The 20188-nt window shown below is 46.6% G+C and overlaps 1 protein-coding gene across 1 annotated transcript; it reads right to left on the bottom strand.

The window, feature by feature from the left end:
- Positions 1-18786, bottom strand: LOC115425747 (zinc finger MIZ domain-containing protein 2-like). Its single transcript, XM_030143488.1, has 21 exons — positions 18359-18786; positions 15493-15561; positions 15238-15352; positions 14919-15148; positions 14684-14843; positions 13900-14142; positions 13657-13822; positions 13449-13567; positions 13276-13365; positions 11783-11972; positions 9184-9325; positions 8355-8433; positions 8130-8261; positions 7935-8040; positions 5911-6068; positions 5675-5742; positions 5534-5602; positions 3731-4014; positions 3398-3579; positions 2288-2479; positions 1-2085 (listed from the first exon to the last, which is right to left on the bottom strand). The coding sequence occupies exons 2-21, from the start codon at positions 15540-15542 to the stop codon at positions 1978-1980; spliced, it is 2883 nt and encodes a 960-aa protein (XP_029999348.1). The 5' UTR covers positions 15543-15561; positions 18359-18786; the 3' UTR covers positions 1-1977.
- Positions 18787-20188: the final 1402 nt, after the last annotated feature.

The following is a 20188-nucleotide window of genomic DNA, read 5'->3' as shown; positions in this document are numbered from 1 at the left end:
TTATAACGACACTGGTTTTGATGCTTTATTGTGTTTTGAGCAAAAACAGTTTATGAACAAATACGACACCTGGACCGTCGTGTCCAGAGCAGTTCAAGAACCTTCCAAAGTTCTGTAAAAATGTAATAAATTAACTTTTTTTTTTCACTTGTAAAGGTTCAGATGTTGAATGAGCAGGAGAACGTGTGTGTGGATCCGTTCAAGTCCAGTGTGTGTTTATTAAACTACAAAGGTTATTAGAACGTTATTAGAACAGACACCGATCCACCGCAGGGACAGAAGTGGACCACCGAACTGGACCACAGACCTGGACCACCGAACTGGACCACAGACCTGGACCACCGAACTGGACCACAGACCTGGACCACTGAACTGGACCACAGAACTGGACCACAGACCACCACCAGGAAGACGAGGAGGATGAAGATGAAGACCAGGACTAGGACAAGGACCAGGACCAGAACCAGAACCAGGACCAGGAGCAGGACCGGGACCAGGGCCAGGACCAGGACCAGGGCCAGGACCAGGACCGACCCTCAGCTGCTGCTCTGCTTTTACCTGAGGTGAGTTTCAAAAGTGGGAGGAGCCAGTTATGACGTGGTTGCCTTGACAACGTGTCCAACAGGTGAACGAATGAAGAGCCGAGCCCTGTCTGTTTTCCGTTGAGGCTCCTCCCACTTCAGTTCAGACTCCATGATGCTTTCGGTCCAATCGTCACTTCCCGTTTCGTGTCATGTGACGCAGTGTTTGAGGACCAAAGCCCCGCCTCCATTCTGACATCGCATTAGAAACATTTGAGGAAACGGTAAAATGAGAAACTCCTCAGTCCGACGAAAGAACTGGAACCGAAGCTGAAACGTCGACAGAAGAAACGAACGTTCACAACGTTCAGAAGAAAACTTCATCCAGAAAGTGAAACTGAAGCAGATTCATTTAGCAGAAACTAAACAGAACCTCCATACGGGTCCATCAGCAGGTTCTACTGGGTTCTGCTTCCTTCAGTCTGAACCATCCACAGTTTGTCCTCAGGGCTGAAGTGGGTTCAACGACCACTTTACTGACCCTTCACACTGTGGGAAAACATAGGCTCATTCTCTATTACGTCTGTGGACGTCACTGACAAATAGGACTGGTTCTGTTCTGGTTCTACTCTGGTTCTACCTTGTTCTACTTTGGTTCTGTTCTGGTTCTGTTGTGGTTCTACTCTGGTTCTGTTCTGGTTCTATTCAGGTTCTGTTTTGGTTCTATCTGGTTCTACTCTGGTTCCTCCTTCAGGTTGGAGGTAGAACTGAGCCTATGTGTTCAGTTCAGTTCCGGTCCGTTCCAGTTTTTGTTTTTGTTTTCACTCAGTTCACAGATTCTCCTTCAGGTTCATTTGGATCCAAACACGTTCTTTAAAATCATTCATCATTATTTTTTTGTCTTCATCTTATTCTTCCAGAGCGTTGGATCGAGGAGGATCTGAGGTTAAATGTTTCCTTCTTCTTCTTCTTCTGTCGTTCAGGGTTACGGTTGTGTCTGAAACAGAACCGGTTCTACTGGACCCGGTGTGTGTCAGAGTTCGGTGTGTCCTACCACCAGTAGGTGTCAGTAAACGTCACACACTGAGCCTCCGTCCAATCGCAGCAGAGTCTGAACCTGACGTCTAAACACCGACAAACGGACAGGAAGCGCTGACGCTTGTACACCGAGAGCTTCGTCAACAGGTCGTCATCTGGACCGGAACCGATGGTTTCAGCGTGGACGGACCGGGCCGAGGCGACAACGTCCTGGAGATGAACGTTCTAGAAGCAGACGGCGGAAGGATGAAGCAGGTCTGAATGAAGGATGAAGCTCAGACAACAGGCTCAGTTCAAAACAGTAGAATACAGTCACAGAGGTCAGAGGTCACAGCTCTGAGCTTCAGCAGGGGGGGGGTGGCCTGTGGGCGGGCCCGGACCCGGTCAGGTTCTCCTGCCCAGTCCGTGGCGTCGGGGGTCAGTTGTTCTCGAACAGTGACAGCAGGTCGTCGTTGTTGTTGCTGGGCAGGTCCGGGGGTCCGAGGTACGACAGCAGCTCGTCCGGATTGGTCAGCTCCGGCAGCAGCTGTAAACACAGGGGGAGGAGTCAGAATGGGGGGGAGGAGTCAGAACCAGGGGAAGGACCCAAACCACAACTGTTGGGACGGAAACGGTCCTGTCGTGGTCCGGGTCCGTCTCAGACACACCAACATATGGTTTAACCCTTTCTGAGTGAATCCAGCCCACATTCTGAAACCAGAACCAGGTTCGATCTGCTCTGTACTCACATCCAGAGATGGTTCTGGGACGTCCGTGGGACCGCCTAGCCCGAAGGGGCCGTCGCCGTGGAGACGGGGGTTCTGGCTGCTACGCTGCATCACCTGCATCCCACCACTGAGCTGAGCGTTACCATGGAGACTCTGAGACGACTGCTGGGGGACAGGGGCACCATGGGAAATGGAGTCCAGACGCCCTGTCATCTGGAGGAGGAAGAACAGGACCCAGACCCATCTAAGAACAACTGCAATGTGTCGGTGTTGGAGGTGGAAGTGTTGGTGTTAGTGTTGGTGTTAGTGTTGGAGGTGGAAGTGTTGGTGTTAGTGTTGGTGTTAATGTTGGTGTTAGTGTTGGAGGTGGAAGTGTTGGTGTTAGTGTTGTTGGTGTTAGTGTTGGTGTTAGTGTTGGTGTTAGTGTTGGTGTTAGTGTTGGTGTTAGTGTTGGAGGTGGAAGTGGAAGTGTTGGTGTTAGTGTTGGAGGTGGAAGTGTTGGTGTTAGTGTTGGTGTTAGTGTTGTTGGTGTTAGTGTTGGTGTTAGTGTTGGTGTTAGTGTTGTTGGTGTTAGTGTTGGTGTTAGTGTTGGAGGTGGAAGTGTTAGTGTTAGTGTTGGTGTTAGTGTTGTTGGTGTTAGTGTTGGTGTTAGTGTTGGTGTTAGTGTTGTTGGTGTTAGTGTTGGTGTTGGTGTTAGTGTTGGTGTTAGTGTTGTTGGTGTTAGTGTTGGTGTTGGTGTTAGTGTTGGTGTTAGTGTTGTTGGTGTTAGTGTTGGTGTTGGTGTTAGTGTTGTTAGTGTTAGTGTTGGTGTTAGTGTTGTTGGTGTTAGTGTTGGTGTTAGTGTTGTTGGTGTTAGTGTTAGTGTTGTTGGTGTTAGTGTTGGTGTTAGTGTTGTTGGTGTTAGTGTTGGTGTTAGTGTTGTTGGTGTTAGTGTTGGTGTTAGTGTTGGTGTTAGTGTTGTTGGTGTTAGTGTTAGTGTTGGTGTTAGTGTTGGTGTTAGTGTTGTTGGTGTTAGTGTTGGTGTTAGTGTTGTTGGTGTTAGTGTTGTTGGTGTTAATGTTGGTGTTAGTGTTGTTGGTGTTAGTGTTGGTGTTAGTGTTGTTGGTGTTAGTGTTGGTGTTGTCGGTGTACCTGGCCGGACAGTGGGTGGGGTGGCGGCTTGTCGGGGGTCAGGAGGGCACTGGACAGCTCAGACTGGTAGGACAGTGGGGGCGGTCCAGGTGAAGAGAAGTCTCCTCCCACCCCTGGAGTCCCAGGACCAGGACCTGCGCTGAAGTCTGAGAAGCTCCCCGATTGGCTGGGATAGGACGGAGCTGAGGGGGAGGAGCATATGTCAGCGTCACGACACACAGTCCTGGTTAAACCAAGACCTGGATCTGGACTCGGCCCGATCCACGCCCGAGGTTACAGTACCACTATAAACCACCTTTCCCTTTGGCCACGCCCCTGGCCACACCCCCTCACCTGGTCCACTGTAGTCTGGCGTGTTGCTGCTGCTGTTGCCGCCCCCTGCGGGTAATGACGGATACTGCATCGGAGAGGAGGCGGAGCTTGCTGACGCAGACGGGGTGGGGCCTAGCGACGCGATCATCTCCATGACGCTGGGTAGGACCATGTGACTGGGGCTGAGGGTCCGGCAGCGCTTCAGAACCGGCCCGTCCGACTCCTCCTTGACGTGGATGTCGGGTTTGACCGGGACCGGCTTCCAGCTGCAGACCGGGTCGATGCTGATCTCCTCGTACTCGGAGCTGCGGCGGAACAAAGGTTAAGGTCAGAGGACGACCCGGGCCCAGGTCAACAGGTCCGAGGTCCACCGGAACCGGATCGGATCATGTTTGACAGATGAACCTATTTGTGTCCAGGTGATGATAAACAGTCTGTTCACAGAAACCCTGAACTGCTTTTGTGACCACGTACTTTTACTCTGCGTAAAGTCATAGTTTTTAGAAAATCCTTCATTTTAAGTTCATTACATCAAACAGTTTCAACAGATGGTTCACTTCAGGAATAGGGCTGTGTAACGGCAAGAATCTGGTGACACGATACAAATCATAAAACTAGGATCATGATACCATATATCATGATACTGTTAAAAAGGCAATTTTTTTTTTCTTTTTTTAAATATGATTATTTTCTTGAAGAATGTAATTACACCTGAAATCTCCACAAATACTAAACACATTTTTGTTTAATCACAACAGGATCTAATGTTATATCACAAAACGTTCCTGTGTTCAAACTTAAAGGTGCTGTAGACTTTCATGACCAATTCTTCATCAGATCTGTGCATCCTCAGTCATACCCTCAGTCTCATGAATCTGTTGGTCTGTCTGTCATTCCTCAGCTGAATCTCTTCCTCATGCTGAACAGTTTCTTAGTTCCATCCACCACAAACAAACCATGTGTTTAAAAAAAGAGCCAGGAGGGAATTAGGCACCTGAGGAATTTTGTCACAACGTGCATTGTGGGAAAGTGAGGTTCGCGCAGCCCCCTGACAGCAGCAGTGGCAGCACAACCATATGATACATGGATGAAACAAACACGACGCAGAAACGGCTGAAACGGCTGGAGGAATATGTATGGAGGGAAGGGAGCTCCTGCTGTTTCAGCGTCGTGTCTATTCCAGCTGCCGCTGTCAGGTGGCTGCATGAGCCTTTGTTTCCCACAATGCACGTCGCGACAAAATTCCAAAGAAGTTCCCTCCTGGCTCTGTTTGTAAACACATGGTTTGTTTGTGGTGGATGGAACTAAGCAACTGTTCAGCATGAGGAAGAGATTCAGCTGAGGAATGACAGACAGACCAACACATTCATGTTACTTAGGCTACGACTGAGGTTTTACAGATTTGATGAAAAATTGGTCACGAAAGTCTCCCGCACCTTTAAACTCTGTTTTACAGACATTCCAGTTTCAGATCCTGTTCAAATGTTCATATTCTATTAGTTCACAACTAACATCAGAACAGTATTTTAGTTCAATCCCAACAAAGAAACGAACATTATTGAATAAAAGAGTGTTAAATACGAATAAATAAAATATACAAAAACAAAAATGAACCTCCACAATATCTGCATTTGAATAAATTCTTAAAAATATTGATACAGTACTTTTTAATATCGATACAGTATTTTGAAATGAAATATTGCAATATATTGCAGAACTGATATTTTCTTACAGCCCCATTCAAGAACTCTGATAGTTTTATTTTCAGCTGAATCCAGTTGAGTTAAAATTATTATTATTATTATTCTTGGTGTTAGTTCTTACTTCTGGACGTAGATGAGGATCCCCAGCATGTACTGATCCACCTCCAGACCCTCCAACAGCGCCGTTTTACTGCAAGCACACGCACATGTTAAACACCAACCACATCCACGCCTACAGGTCATGTGATCCAGGGTCTCTTACTTGCACACGGGACATCGCCACGTTCCCCGTTCACAGTTCAGCTGCAGGTACGACTCCAGGTCGAAGCACTGAAACATAAGGGTTCAACAGGTTAGAAACACCTGGAAATACAGGATGGACCCACCTGATTGGACGGTCGTTACCTGTAGGTGTCTGTGATTGGATGGTCGTTACCTGTAGGTGTCTGTGATTGGATGGTCGTTACCTGTATGTGTCTGTGATTGGACGGTCGTTACCTGTATGTGTCGACAGTCATGTCCTCTGGCCGGCAGCTGGATGCGTCTGAACGTTATGGGACACTTCAGGGACACTCTAATGGCGGTCTGTTCGACACCGTCCTCTCCGTTTAACCCCGGCGTCCCAGGGATGGAGCCACTGCTGAAGTTCCGCTTTACTGTGGGGGAGGGGGACAGTTACCCACAATGCACTGCATCACGACAGCATAAAAACCATGGGGGAAAAACCTGAACCTGGAGAATTAAAGGATTGATTACAAACCAAACTCTCCTTAAACCTGCAGCTGATGAACCTGAATCATACATCTCTGCTGGGTTCCATGTGTGTTTAATGTGTCCGTTTGTGTCTGTAGGTGTTTAATAGAGAGTCTGCACATACATCACTTCCCCCCAGGCCACGCCCCTCTAAATCAGACTGAGTGCCTTAAACCAACCTGCTCAACATGACGGAGTATAGCAGTAAACACAGCCAGAGCAGGAAAATGTGAAAAATGAAATGAAATTCAGGACAATTGGACTGGACATGGATCTGTACCAGCTACCAAAGAACAAGTGGTCCATGAACACTGACATGTGGACACAAATGGAGGATCCAGACCTGATCCAGAGTGGAGGGGATCAGTGCTATTTTTGCCTGAAACAAATATACATGGTTTCATCAGGACTGACAACCAGGGTCCAAAACTAGGGCCCAGAACCAGCTGATCCAAAGTGCATTTCCAGTAGACCATGGACTGAGCCCAGTGAATATATGCATGATCTACTGGGACTGAGCAGATTTAGTGAGTCTAGTTCAGATCAAGTAATGGATTGGATTTATATAGCGCCTTTCTAGACACCCAAAGCGCTTTACATTATTGACCCATTATTCATTCACTCTCACATTCTCCCTCTGGTGGTGGTAAACTACATCTGTAGCCACAGCTGCCCTGGGACAGACTGACAGAAGCGTGGCTGCCAATTTGCACCTACGGCCCCTCTGACCACCACCAAACATTCATACACCAGTGTGGGTGGCACTGGAAGCAGGGAGGGTGAAGTGTCTTGCCCAAGGACACAACGGACTGACTAGGACAGAGTGGGATTCAAACCGCCAACCCTTCAGTTATTAGACGACCCGCTCTACCACCTGAGCCACAGCCGCCCCTAAGTACTTTATCCAACACAGATACTACTGCTGTGGACCAGCAGGGCACCACTGGATTCTGGGAAATTAGCAGATTTACACCACCTGGTTTAAATTAACACATTATTCTGACAATATTATGGTTTTATTGTTGGAATATGACAACTTTAATCTCATAAACGAATGACATTTTTGTGAGTTTTTTTTTTTTATAACTACGACTTTATTCTCATAACATTGTGATTCTTTTTGTATTTGACTTTATTCTCATAAAATTACGGGTTTTATCTCCATATTTTCTGACTTTATTCTGGTAGTGACCAGTGTTTTTCTTTTCTTCTGTGGTGCTAATACTCCGTCGTAGCTTTATTCTCCAGTTCCCCGTATTTGTAAAACTAGGTTGGCCTCAGTTTCAGTTAGTTTACTAATCATGTAGGAGCACAAGGTTCAGAATCACAAAATGAGACAAAAACCAGGAAAGATCTGATCATGAAACCAAGAGCTGCACTAAGAAGGACCGTTAGCCAAAACAATAGGTCATTTCAGCTCTGATTGGACCCAAAAATACAGCATCAATGAATGCTAGCTGACACCAAACAGGATCCACAGATCTAGGTTTGGTTTCCTGGATTTGTGGATCCATCTCCTTCTCTTTTCTTTGTCTTTGGGTGTCTGTAAAACGATAGCTCCCACTGCTTTAAGAACCTGAAAATACAACCAACCAACAACAGCTCTGCCCCATTTATTAAATATTGTTCTTCAGCTTAGACAGTATTGAAGCCAACACTGTCACTCATCTCCCTCTTTCTGCCACTCAGTGGGCGGAACCACGGTGACTTCTGCTAGCGGTGACGTCAGCTGCAAACCCTCTATTAGTCATCATGGTTACACGTCTTACTCTTGGTGACGCAGTGCTCTGCAGCCAGAAGCCTCTTCTTCATCAGACCCTGCAGAACCGAGCGAACCGACGGGCGATGGACGAGTTGGAGGATGAACAGGTGAGACTGAAACACATACAGGTGACAAACATGAAACCGACTCGTTAACACGCAGATGAACATGCTGTGGGGCGTGTCTGTGGGCGTGTCCTTACGCAGCAGCAGGCCGTCACCGTGATCTGGATGGTGTTTCTGCCCGGTTGGCAGACTTGCTTCAGGTACAAAGGCTTATGGGAAGTTTTGTTGTCGCCTCGTTCGATGGTGAGAGGAGTGGCATTCACGCTCACCTGAAGACGAGGAGAAGGAGAACAGGTTTAACCTACAGACGTACGAAGCAGAGGCAGATGTGACAGGAGCAGCACAGAGGTCAGAGGTCAGACCTGGACGGATGCGGGCCAGTTGGTGTTGGTCTGCCGGTCCTCGTGGTGGTAACACTTAAACTGGAGCTCCAGGTCTGGTCTGAAGGATAGAACACCAACAACACTGTGAGGATCTGAGAACATGGTCCATGGAGCCAGGTCTGAACCAGAACCGAATGGGCTCTGAACCTGGTCTGAACCAGGTCTGAATCAGAACTGAATGGGATTTGAACCGGGTCTGAATGGGCTCTGAACCGGGTCTGAATGGGGACTGAACCTGGTCTGAATGAGGACTGAACAGGATCTGAATGGGGTCTGAATCAGTAACGAACGGGGTCTGATCCTGATCTGAACCTGGTCTGATCCTGGCCTGAATGGGGTCTGATCCTGGTCTAAACCTGGTCTGACTAGGGTCTGAACCTGGTCTGATCCTTGTTCGAATGGGGCCTGATCCTGGTCTGACTGGGGTCTGATCCTGGTCTGATCCTGGTCCGAATGGGGTCTGATCCTGGTCTGACTGGGGTCTGATCCTGGTCTGAACCTGGTCTGAATGGGGTCTGATCCTGGTCTAAACCTGGTCTGAATGGGGTCTGATCCTGGTCTAAACCTTGTCTGAATGGGGTCTGATCCTGGTCTGGACCTGGTCTGATCCTGGTCTGAATGGGGTCTGATCCTGGTCTGGACCTGGTCTGAATGGGGTCTGATCCTGGTCTGGACCTGGTCTGATCCTGTTTATGACCTGGTCTGATCCTGGTCTGAATGGGGTCTGATCCTGGTCTGGATGGGGTCTGATCCTGGTCTGGATGGGGTCTGATCCTGGTCTGGCCCAGGTGGTCGGTGGTGCCTGTACCTCATGATCAGAGTCTTGTAGACGGAGTCTCGCAGCTGGAAGACATGGTTACTGACGGCCAGGTTGTGCTCCAGTCTGAAGGCGTCCAGCACGACTCCGTCACGGACCGGAAAGTTGAGGCGCAGGTCGTCACTGGGGTTTCCTGGAGAGACCATTCACACCGCTTTAGTTTGGAACCAACACAAACTGGGATCAGAGGAAAATACGAATGGTTTCCTGTTCATTTTTGTTCTTGTCCTTGTTTTATGTAAAACATACCGTACCAACTTTATTCATAAAGCACTTTAAAAACTTTACAGCTGGCCAAAGTGCCAAACACAAATCGTAAAACAAGGGACAAAATAACTAAAACACTGATAACATGAGATGCAAAGTGGACTAAGAACAACAAAATACACCCATCGTAAAAACAAAGACCAATTCAAATCAGGTAAAAACAACACAGGAAATCTAAAAAAAAAATCTCACTCAATTAAAAGCCAATGAGAAAAAGTGTGTTTTTAGACGTGATTTAAATCCAGGCCCAGACTGAACCTGTCCAACATCTAAAGCACAGGTGTCAAACATGTGGCCTGGGGGCCAAATCTGGCCCACCAAAGGGTCCAATCTGGCCCGTAGGATGAATTTGTGAAATACAAAAATTACACTAAAGATATTAATCAATACTGTAAAAATCATTTTACATACACAAATAAACCAATTAGACCTCAACTGGGTAAAAAAAGTAAAATTACATGAAAATGTTTACAATAATAAACTATCCTTTCACAAAAAATGTGAATAACCTGAAGAAATACGAACAACGTGAAATGTCTTGAGAAAAGTAAATGTAATTTTATCAATATTATGTGTATTTGTAATTGTAATGTAAGCTGTAATGCACATGTGTAAATGATGAACTGAGGCAGAATATTGTTAAAACTGCTCTTGGTTTTCTTAAGACATTTCAACTTGTTCCTGTAATTCAGATTTTTAAGGAAACGATGTAGATATGAACATTATCCTAATGTCATTTTACTTTTTCACTTGTATTTTTTTTACTGGTCTGGTCCACTTCAGATCATACTGGGCTGAATATGGAACTGAAACGAAATGAGTTTGACAGTCCTGACCTAAAGGAAACTGGTTCCACAGCTTTGGAGCAGAAACAGAACAGGCCCGGTCCACAAACTGAAGCTGATCTGCGGACCTGAGAGCACGGGGGGGGGGTGGGGGTGGATCAGGTCAGACAGGTAGGAGGGGCCAAGGCCATTCCAACATTTAAGATCAAATAAAAGGATTTTAAAATCAGCACTAAAACACACCGGCAACCAATGGAGTGGAGCTCAAACCAGTGGGACACGTTCATGTTTCTGTGTTCCTGTTAAAGGCTGAGCTGCTGTTGGAGGTTGGGCGGTGAGCAGGATGTGGGTCATATGCATGTTTTTAGGCAATGCACAAAATTATCCCAATGTTGGAATAATATCAGTGACGAATGTAGAAAAATATTGGGATACGAACTATCAAGGACATGTTCTGTGTCATATTTGGGTCATTTAACAGGAAAAGACAAACCAAGTAAAGACAAATATTTGATTAAAATCCTCTTGGTAGCGTCTAAAAAAGCCATCACACAAAAATGTGTAAAGAGGAACCCCCCCCTAGAGGACCCCCCTACCCTAAATAATTGGAGAGACATGTGGAGGAAATTCACAACATGGACAGACACATTTATATCCTAAAACTACAGCAAGAAACATGTGAAGATCGAAGGAAAAAATGGACAATATACAGGACGACAACTGACACTGTGTTCTGAATGTTTGTGTTGGAAAATTCAAAAAATTAAACAATAAAATAAAAGTAGGGCTGTGTATCGGCAAGAATCTGGTGATGCAATACAAATCACAATACTAGGATCACGAAATGATATACCATGATACTGTTAAAAAAGGCAATTTTTTGTTTTCTTTTTTTTTTTTAAAGATTATTTCCTGGAAGAATTGAATTACACCAGAAATTTTCACAAATACTAAACACATTTTTATTTGATCAGAACAGGACCTAATGCTATATCTCAAAATTTTTCTCCTAGTTTCCAAAGGAACTAACACCTGCCACTCTCAGCAAAAAGTGCTTTTAGGATGATTCAAATAATCATTATTTAATAAAGCAGAGTTAAATAATAATAAATAAGATATAAACAATAAAGAAAAACAAAAACAAAAATGAAAATTCGCCATATCTGCATTTGAATAAATACCTAATAATATCGATACAGTACTTTTTAATATCGATACAGTATTGTGAAATGAAATATCACGATATATTGCAGAACCGATATTTTCTAACACCCTAAAATAAAAGTTACCAAAAAAAAAAAAAAAAGCCAAGCTGCAGCATTTTGAAGAAGCTGCAGTCAGGACAGTGCATTTTCACTCAAACTGGCATAAAGTTCCAAAAGTCTGGATCACAGTTTCAAAACAATCCGTAGACAAAAGTGGTTTGACTTTTGAAACTTGTCTTCAGTCAAAGAAACTGGACTGGACAACACCACTAATTTCAGACTGAGGTCCAAAACATGAAAGAACTGAATAAAAGCAGGCAGGTCAAAGGTTACCTGTTGGAGGGGGCGGGGCCAGGCCTGCCATGTTGGGTTTGATGTCAGGCAGGAAGTTGGAGGGCACTGGCTTGACATCACTGTTGCCGGGCGACATGTAGGGCGGGGCCATGGAGCTACCGGGTGTGATGGGAGGAGTCGGGTTTCCAGGAACCGGGGAGCTGGGGTACCCGGGTAGCCCTCGACCCGGCTGAGGGAGGACGGGGGGGGAGGGGACATCATCAAAACACTACAGCTCCCATGATGCTTTGGTTTTCCTGTTTATTTCACAGTTTGTGCTTTTACGTCTAAACTCATCACAGTCTGGAATCTGTCATGTTTTATTTGATTTATCTGAAAAGACTACGGTGGCCCAGAGGTGCAACAGCCCAAAAAATTATCCACTGTAAGAAAAAAAGAGAACCGCCCAACAAATGACCTGCTATAAGAAAAAAAAGAGAACAGCCTAAAAAATTATCCACTATAAGAAAAAAAAGAGAACCGCACAAAAAATGACCCGCTATAAGAAAAAAAAGAGAACAGCCCAAAATATTGTCCACTATAAGAAAAAAAGAGAACCGCGCAAAAAATGACCCGCTATAAGAAAAAAAAGAGAACAGTCCAAAAAATTAGCCACTATAAGAAAAAAAGAGAACCGCCAAAAAAATTACCCGCTATAAAAAAGAAAGAGAACAGCCTAAAAAATTTTCCACTGTAAGAAAAACAAAACATCATCCACCTTTTCAGTTAAGGGGGCGCTGTTTACCCAAAAGGTCTCTTGCTTTAAAATTAAGGCCACCACAAAAAATAAAAACATAGGCTGAAAATTTTTAAGGCCTTCAGCTAATGTGGCTAATGCTAAGGAAGTAACCCACAGGAAGTGGAGGTCGGTGCGCTAAAAATAATGTTATTTAAAAATAATGGATAATTTTTTGGGCTGTTCTCTTTTTTTTCTTATAGTGGATAACTTTTTGGACTGTTCTCTTTATTTCTTATAGTGGATAATTTTTTGGACTGTTCTCTTTTTTTCCTATAGTGGATAATTTTTTGGGCGGTTCTCTTTTTTTCTTATAGTTGATAACTTTTTGGACTGTTCTCTTTATTTCTTATGATGGATAACTTTTTGGACTTTCTCTTTTTTTCTTATAGTGGATAATTTTTTGGGCGGTTCTCTTTTTTTCTTATAGTGGATAATTTTTTGGGCTGTTCTCCTTTTTTTCTTATAGTGGATAATTTTTTGGGCTGTTCTCTTTTTTTCTTATAGTGGATAATTTTTTAGCTGGTTCTCTTTTTTTCTTAGAGTGGATAATTTTTTAGCTGGTTCTCTTTTTTTCTTATAGTGGATAATTTTTTAGCCGGTTCTCTTTTTTTTCTTATAGTGGATAATTTTTTGGGCAGTTCTCTTTTTTTTCTTATAGTGGATACTTCTTTGGGCTGTTGGACGTCTGGGCCACCGTAAAAACCCTGAACCTGAAACACCCTGAAATCTGAGCCAGTCTTTACAGCGGTCTTACCCCTGAAGGCTGGTTGAAGGAGTTGTAGACCCCCGTGCTGCCCCCTGCTGTCAGGGTATTCAGAGCCCCCCCCTGGCCGTTAAACTGGTCCTGCACAGACACAAACAGCAGCACCGAGTTATGGCGGACACACCCTAAAACACCACCAAACCACTGACTAAACCAGGTCTTACCTTATAGTACTGTGAGCTGGGGGGTCCAGAGGGGGGGTACTGTGGGAGGGGCATCTTATGACTCTGGTAAGAGGGGGAGGAGCCTGAGCGTTGGGGGGTGGGGCCTGGACCACCAGGACCTACAGGGAACAGACAGACAGGTGTCAGAGTAGTGTTCCTCTGGTTCTGGTGCTCGTTGATTGGACCCCCAACAGGACACCTACAGTACCTGAATGGTACTGCATGCTGGGTCCAGAGTATGGTCCAGGTCCGGGTCCGGCGTGGCCACCTCCTCCTGAACCAGAAATGGAACCGGTAGCTCCCCCAGGACCAGACATGACGCCAACGTTGGACCCAACAGGAACGCTGTACTGCTGAGACATCCCTGTAAAAGACTGACGGAAACCACAAGAACCCACATCAGACTCCAGTCCACGTCCAGAACCACCTGAACGGACCTCACATCACCCACCTCTGAGCTGTAGGGCCGTTTGAGGGTCTGGGGGGGCCTCAGGTGGCCCTGCTGAGGCCCGGGGCCATAGTTTGGATGCTGAGGGACCCTCTGCGGACCCCCTCCTGGTCCATACATGGAACCCATAGAGGGGGGGCCTCTGTTAGGTCCAGGACCAGGACCCATACCTCCAGGAGCCATTCCTGGGGGGCCACGGGGACCGGAGTGGGCCATGAACTGGTTATTATAGGCAGGAGCCCCCATCTGGTGTACAAAGAAGCACACGACAAAACACACAAAGATGCATTTTAACTGAAATTCAAACAGGCCTCACAGAACCAGAACCAGAACCAGATCCACATGAACATTACATTCAGCCTATGGACAAAACACCTTTCATCTTTGTCCTTTTATTCTGATGGAAATTGTATTTTAGTGGATGAACCTGGTGTTAAGGTTCTAGTTTGTTCCAGGTTCACACCAGCACATCACATGTCTGTCCAGGTCCAGGTCCAGGTCCTAGACCAGGCCCAGAGTTCACCTGAAATGGGACTGAGGTGGGCCTGGAGCTGGACTGAGACCCTGGGTTAGATAAACCTGTTCCGCCCTGGAGGTCCATGTCAGTGGGTTATCTACAGATGTTCTGATCCAGTAAATGGGACCGGGTCAGGTGGATCCGCTTCAGAACTGGGGCTGTGATGTCAACTGTCGGGTGGTTCAACAACATCTGGTTGTCTTCATGACAATAACAATAAACTGAAACTGAACTGAGACCATACAACCTACAGATGAACCAACTCCTCACCTGTCCGTAGTTCATCTCCTGGTTTTGTTTCTCCTGGATGGCGGCGACGGTTGCCGTGGCAGTGGCGGTTGCCGTGGCAGCAGCAGCAGCGACAGCGGCGGCAGCAGCAGCCTGAGTGAAGTCTGCAGAACCTCTGGATCCACCAGGATTGGATGGGTAACTGAAGGAGAAACACCTGTCAGTGGAAGGCCTCTGGACTCTGATCCTTCAGTTCATCCACTCAACAGTGACCCACCTCCCTGTGTACCCCCCCGGGCCTCCGGCGTACCCCCCTGGGCCTCCAGCGTAGCCCCCCGTGGTCCGGCTGTACATGCCCTGGTTCATGTAGCCCTTACTGGGTTCTCCGTAGCCCTGCTGACCCATGTATCCTCCGGGACCTCCACCCATACCTGGACCTCCAGGACCCTGCATCATGGGCCCCCCAGCTGGGTTGGCCCCGGGCCCCATCACCCCCCCTCCCAAACCCTGAGGGGACATGGACAGAGAGACAGAGGGTCAGACTGACCTGCATCAGACTCTGTTACTTAACTGAAGACGCAGCAGAGGGGCGGTACCTGACTGGCTGACGGATTGGTCACGCCCCACACAGTGGTTACCACGGAGAGGGATCCTGTCGGCTGATTGGTGGGCTGCTGCCAGCTGGAGGGGTCGTAGGGGTACGAACCGTCACTGCGGACAAACATAGAGGTCAGCGTACGGCGCAGGATGTGTGCACTCTGTGAACTGGGTGGTGTCGAATGACAGATATTGGCTGTGGGAGGAGTCTGAGTGTGGGAGGAGTCTGGGTGTGGGAGGAGTCTGGGTGTTACCTGTGTGGGTTATTGGCCAAGCCCGCCTTCATCTGGTTCAGAGGATTCATGGTGCGGTCGGGAGGTTCGCTGAGGTAGACAGACAGACAGACTCAATGAGTGACAGGTAAGTTCAGTAAACGTCATCACACTGATTATTGGTTATTGATCATGTCTGTTTGTTTATTACCTTTATTAACTGTCTTAAAGGGTTTTGTTTATATATAAAAACCTTTGTGTTCATTTCTCCTTCTTAAACTGACTTTAATACTTCGGTCCATGTCAGATTTACTGAGTCTCAGTATCTCCATCTCCAGTTTGGACGTTTAGTGATGAACCTGAGGAAAACCTGATCCATCTGAACCCTGTAAACCCTGTTTCAGTTCTACACTCATAAAGTCATGTTAGCGTTTGTTAAAACATCAGAAACATCTGTTTAATTCCAGAAGAACCATCTTTAATGTCAGGTTTATATTGTTATCTCTCATACAAATAATCTAAAACCACCAATAACCATCTGCTTTCTGTAAATTTTAGCCAAAAATCAGACATTAAATCAGTACAGAACCACTCATAATCTCCACATCTGTTCATTCAGATGGAAACGATCCAGTATTTGAAAACACTTCACAGGTTCATTAAGGCTGATTCATTAATAAGGAAGAGCTAATTGGAATCTTTTTCTTAATGTTGTCTTCTGTTATTCGCAATTATCCTACACGATACTAATGCAAATCTAATCTTCCTTCCTACCAAACTTCTGTCAGTCAGTATTCTCTAAAATATGGTGGACCACATCTTTGGAATCATCTACGTCCTGAACTTCAAACTACATCTTCTTTATCTGTATTTAAAAAGCATCTGAAAAGGACTGGAATTTACAAAAAAATGTAAGGCTGTATATAATTTGATTTGTATTTCTATTGTTTTTACTTCAGATTATTATTTCAGTTGTATCATATGTTTAATTCTTTTTTGTTTGTTTTTCCTATGTGTTGTTTATCTCTTAGGGGGGTATTTACATCAGCCTTTTTTGGCTTCTATCCTCTCCTGCACAATAATATTACTTGCATTATTTTTTATTTTTATTTTCTCTTGCTGTTTATGGTGTGCAAAAAAGCAAAATGAAATAAAAGTTAAAAAAAAAAAAAAAAAATCATCTGATAAACTCAAAGCACTAATATAGAACTGGTGTACAGAGGAATGAACACATGACCATGAATGTGTGAAGCACATGGACATGAATGTGTCCACAGGTGTGAGTCCACAGATGGACAATACAAACTAACACCAGAGGAGTCAAACTCACAAAACACATGATTCTGACAGATCAAATACATCATAATAATGAAAACTGTGCTGTTGGAGCTAAGACGTCGTCCAGACTGGAGAATGAAGCGCACCAGTTCAGCCCAACTCCAGTATTCATCCATTCACATTCACACAAACTCATGAAATAATAAAAAAAAAAAGAGCAGCATCACAATCTGCACAGATCAGATTATCATGGGTGGTGAATTAGTGGTTACTGTTTGTGTCAGTATTGATTAATCTGTTTTTATTTTGTTCATGTCTTATGTCGTTTTTCACCCTAACGTCACCGTCTGGTTTCTCCATCTGTGACTCTGGTGTAAAATCAACACCAGGAACAAAGAACACTGAAGAATGATATGGAAATGGTACAGTGTTGTATTTGGTCACCTTAACCTGGTTAGTCCAGTGTTAGTTTAACCCGGTTAGTCCAGTGTTAGTTTAACCCGGTTAGTCCAGTGTGTTAGGTTAACCCGGTTAGTCCAGTGTTAGTTTAACCTGGTTAGCCCAGTGTGTTTGTGTTCCCTGGTTAGTCCAGTGTTAGTTTAACCGGCTTAGTCCAGTGTGTTAGGTTAACCTGGTTAGTCCAGTGTTAGTTTAACCCAGTTAGTCCAGTGTGTTCGTTTAACCCGGTTAGTCCAGTATTAGTTTAACCCGGTTAGTCCAGTGTTAGTTTAACCTGGTTAGTCCAGTGTTAGTTTAACCTGGTTAGTCCAGTGTTAGTTTAACCTGGTTAGTCCAGTGTTAGTTTAACCTGGTTAGTCTAGTCTATAGTCTGGTCTATTCACATTCATCATATTCATCATAAATTATTAGTATTTAATCCAGTCGATTGTTGATATTAATCAGTATAATCAGTTAAATGAGGCGCAGACTCGTTAAACACATGGTTCCAGATGTAAAGAGTCCAAAGCTCTGCTCTTTACGGATCGATTAACCGGTATTAACCGATCAGCTACGGTCAGATCATTAACCTGTGTTTACAGCCTCCTGCACGGGGCCGCGTGCGCCGCACACGCACGCGCCCCTCTTCATAACACTGTATCTGATTCAGAGATAAAACAAGGACAAACCGGGCCGTGCCGTGCCGGGTCTACTGCCCCGATGAGTCCCTGTCTGAACCGAAATGAGGAGACATTTTGAGATTCCTTAGGGGAGAACAAGCTAATGCTAACAGGATAGCAGCTCTGTGGCCGTTCCTACTGGAGTTAGCACTGCTGTTAGCATGCTAACACGGCGGAAAAACCCGAACCCTAAATGTGTAACAAATAATCGAGTTTCATACAGACACACCGGCCTGTTCCGAACACAACAAATGTATTTAACTGGGTTCAGTGATAAAAATCGGCACGTTTCAGAGCGTTTTGAAAGCTGTCCTGTTAGCATGTTGGTAGGCTGTGACAATGGAATGCTAGCGGCTACCATGTTAGCTTGTCCATGTAGATCCACACTGAGCTGTCGGACCTTCGGTCCTCTGCACACTCTGTAAAAGGTTCATTATTACATACATGGAACTGTCACACACGGACACACACACACCTCCGGGACAGCCGCTGCTCTCCCGGGGCGGACCTACCTGCTCTACTTCCCCGGTGTCCGAGCCCTGCTCCGGGACTCCGCAGTCTGAGCTCCCCGGGGCCTCCGGAGCATCCAGGAACAGTGCACCTTCCGCCGGCACAGTCCGCCTCCACAACAGCCGCTTCACACACACAAAGCCAAAAAGTCCCGGTCCAAATCCCCGATCCAGCACCTAAAGCCGGCCGGGAGTCCAGGCGTCTGCTCCGAACAGAATGCCCTGCTCCTGCCGCCGCTCCTGGACTCTGCGGCCGGTTATCCGGCTTCAGTAGGCGGTAGGTAGGTCGGCACCATCCGCCGCCGCTGCTCCGGGAGGGGCTTCACCCAAACACGGCCCAAGGACAACACTGTGGAGCGGCCAGGAGGGAACACAGCCGACAGGAGAACCACAGCAGTGTGTCCTCTGCAGTGAGACAGGACAGGCCAGGGGGTGAGACAGGCAGGAGAGAGAGAGAGGGAGGGAGAGGGAGAGAGAGGCAGGCAGGAGAGAGAGACAGGAGGAGGACAGGCCAGGGGGTGAGACAGGCAGGAGAGAGAGAGAGAGGGAGGGAGAGAGAGACAGGAGGAGGACAGGCCAGGGGGTGAGACAGGCAGGAGAGAGAGAGAGAGAGGGAGGGAGAGAGAGACAGGAGGAGGACAGGCCAAGGGGTGAGACAGGCAGGAGAGAGAGAGAGAGAGGGAGGGAGAGAGAGACAGGAGGAGGACAGGCCAGGGGGTGAGACAGGCAGGAGAGAGAGAGAGGGAGGGAGAGGGAGAGAGAGGCAGGCAGGAGAGAGAGACAGGAGGAGGACAGGCCAGGGGGTGAGACAGGCAGGAGAGAGAGAGAGAGGGAGGGAGAGAGAGACAGGAGGAGGACAGGCCAGGGGGTGAGACAGGCAGGAGAGAGAGGGAGGGAGAGAGACAGGAGGAGGACAGGCCAGGGGGTGAGACAGGCAGGAGAGAGAGAGAGAGAGGGGAGGGAGGGAGAGACAGGAGGAGGACAGGCCAAGGGGTGAGACAGGCAGGAGAGAGAGAGAGAGAGGGAGGGAGAGAGAGACAGGAGGAGGACAGGCCAGGGGGTGAGACAGGCAGGAGAGAGAGGGAGGGAGAGAGAGACAGGAGGAGGACAGGCCAGGGGGTGAGACAGGCAGGAGAGAGAGCGAGAGAGAGAGGGAGGCAGGCAGGAGAGAGAGACAGAGAGAGAGAGGCAGGAGTGAGAGAGAGAGAAATTGGAGAGAAACAGACAGACAGGTGGACTTTGCATGTGTGGTTGAACCTGGTGTTTGTGTGTGCATTGTTCATGTTCAGGTCTTCAGTGGTTGGTCGGTTGATGGTTGGTCAGTTGGTTGGTTGATGGTTGGTTGGTTGGTTGATGGTTGGTCAGTCGGTTGGTTGGTTGGTTGGTTGGTTGATGGTTGGTCAGTCGGTTGGTTGATGGTTGGTCAGTCAGTTGGTTGGTCGTTGGTTGGTTGGTTGTTGGTTGGTCAGTGGGTGGTGGTGAACCCTCAGATCTGGACCAACACTAAACCCAGTAAAACTTGCCCCAGTTCATTTAGGTCTGGATCTAAACCACCTCAGAGCCATGGACCATCTTCAAACAGAGGCCTGATCCCACATGTATGCAGAGGCACCAGTTCAGGTCCAGATTCAGGAGGATTAGAACAAGTCCCTGTTTTAGATCTGGTGAAGTGAGCAGACCACGGACCTTCAACAACACATTTCTGTGTTTTTACGTTCGATTTGGTTTCAGGTTCACGGTCCAGTTTACATCCACATGTGGCTCGGATTCTTAAACCGCTTGTAGAAAATCTGATTTAAGAAGATTCACATCTGCAGATGAGAGGGTTTAGTC

This window comes from Sphaeramia orbicularis, chromosome 9, assembly GCF_902148855.1.
Source record: "Sphaeramia orbicularis chromosome 9, fSphaOr1.1, whole genome shotgun sequence".
Taxonomy (NCBI): Eukaryota; Metazoa; Chordata; class Actinopteri; order Kurtiformes; family Apogonidae; genus Sphaeramia; species Sphaeramia orbicularis.
This window is presented reverse-complemented; position numbering and strand designations above follow the sequence as displayed.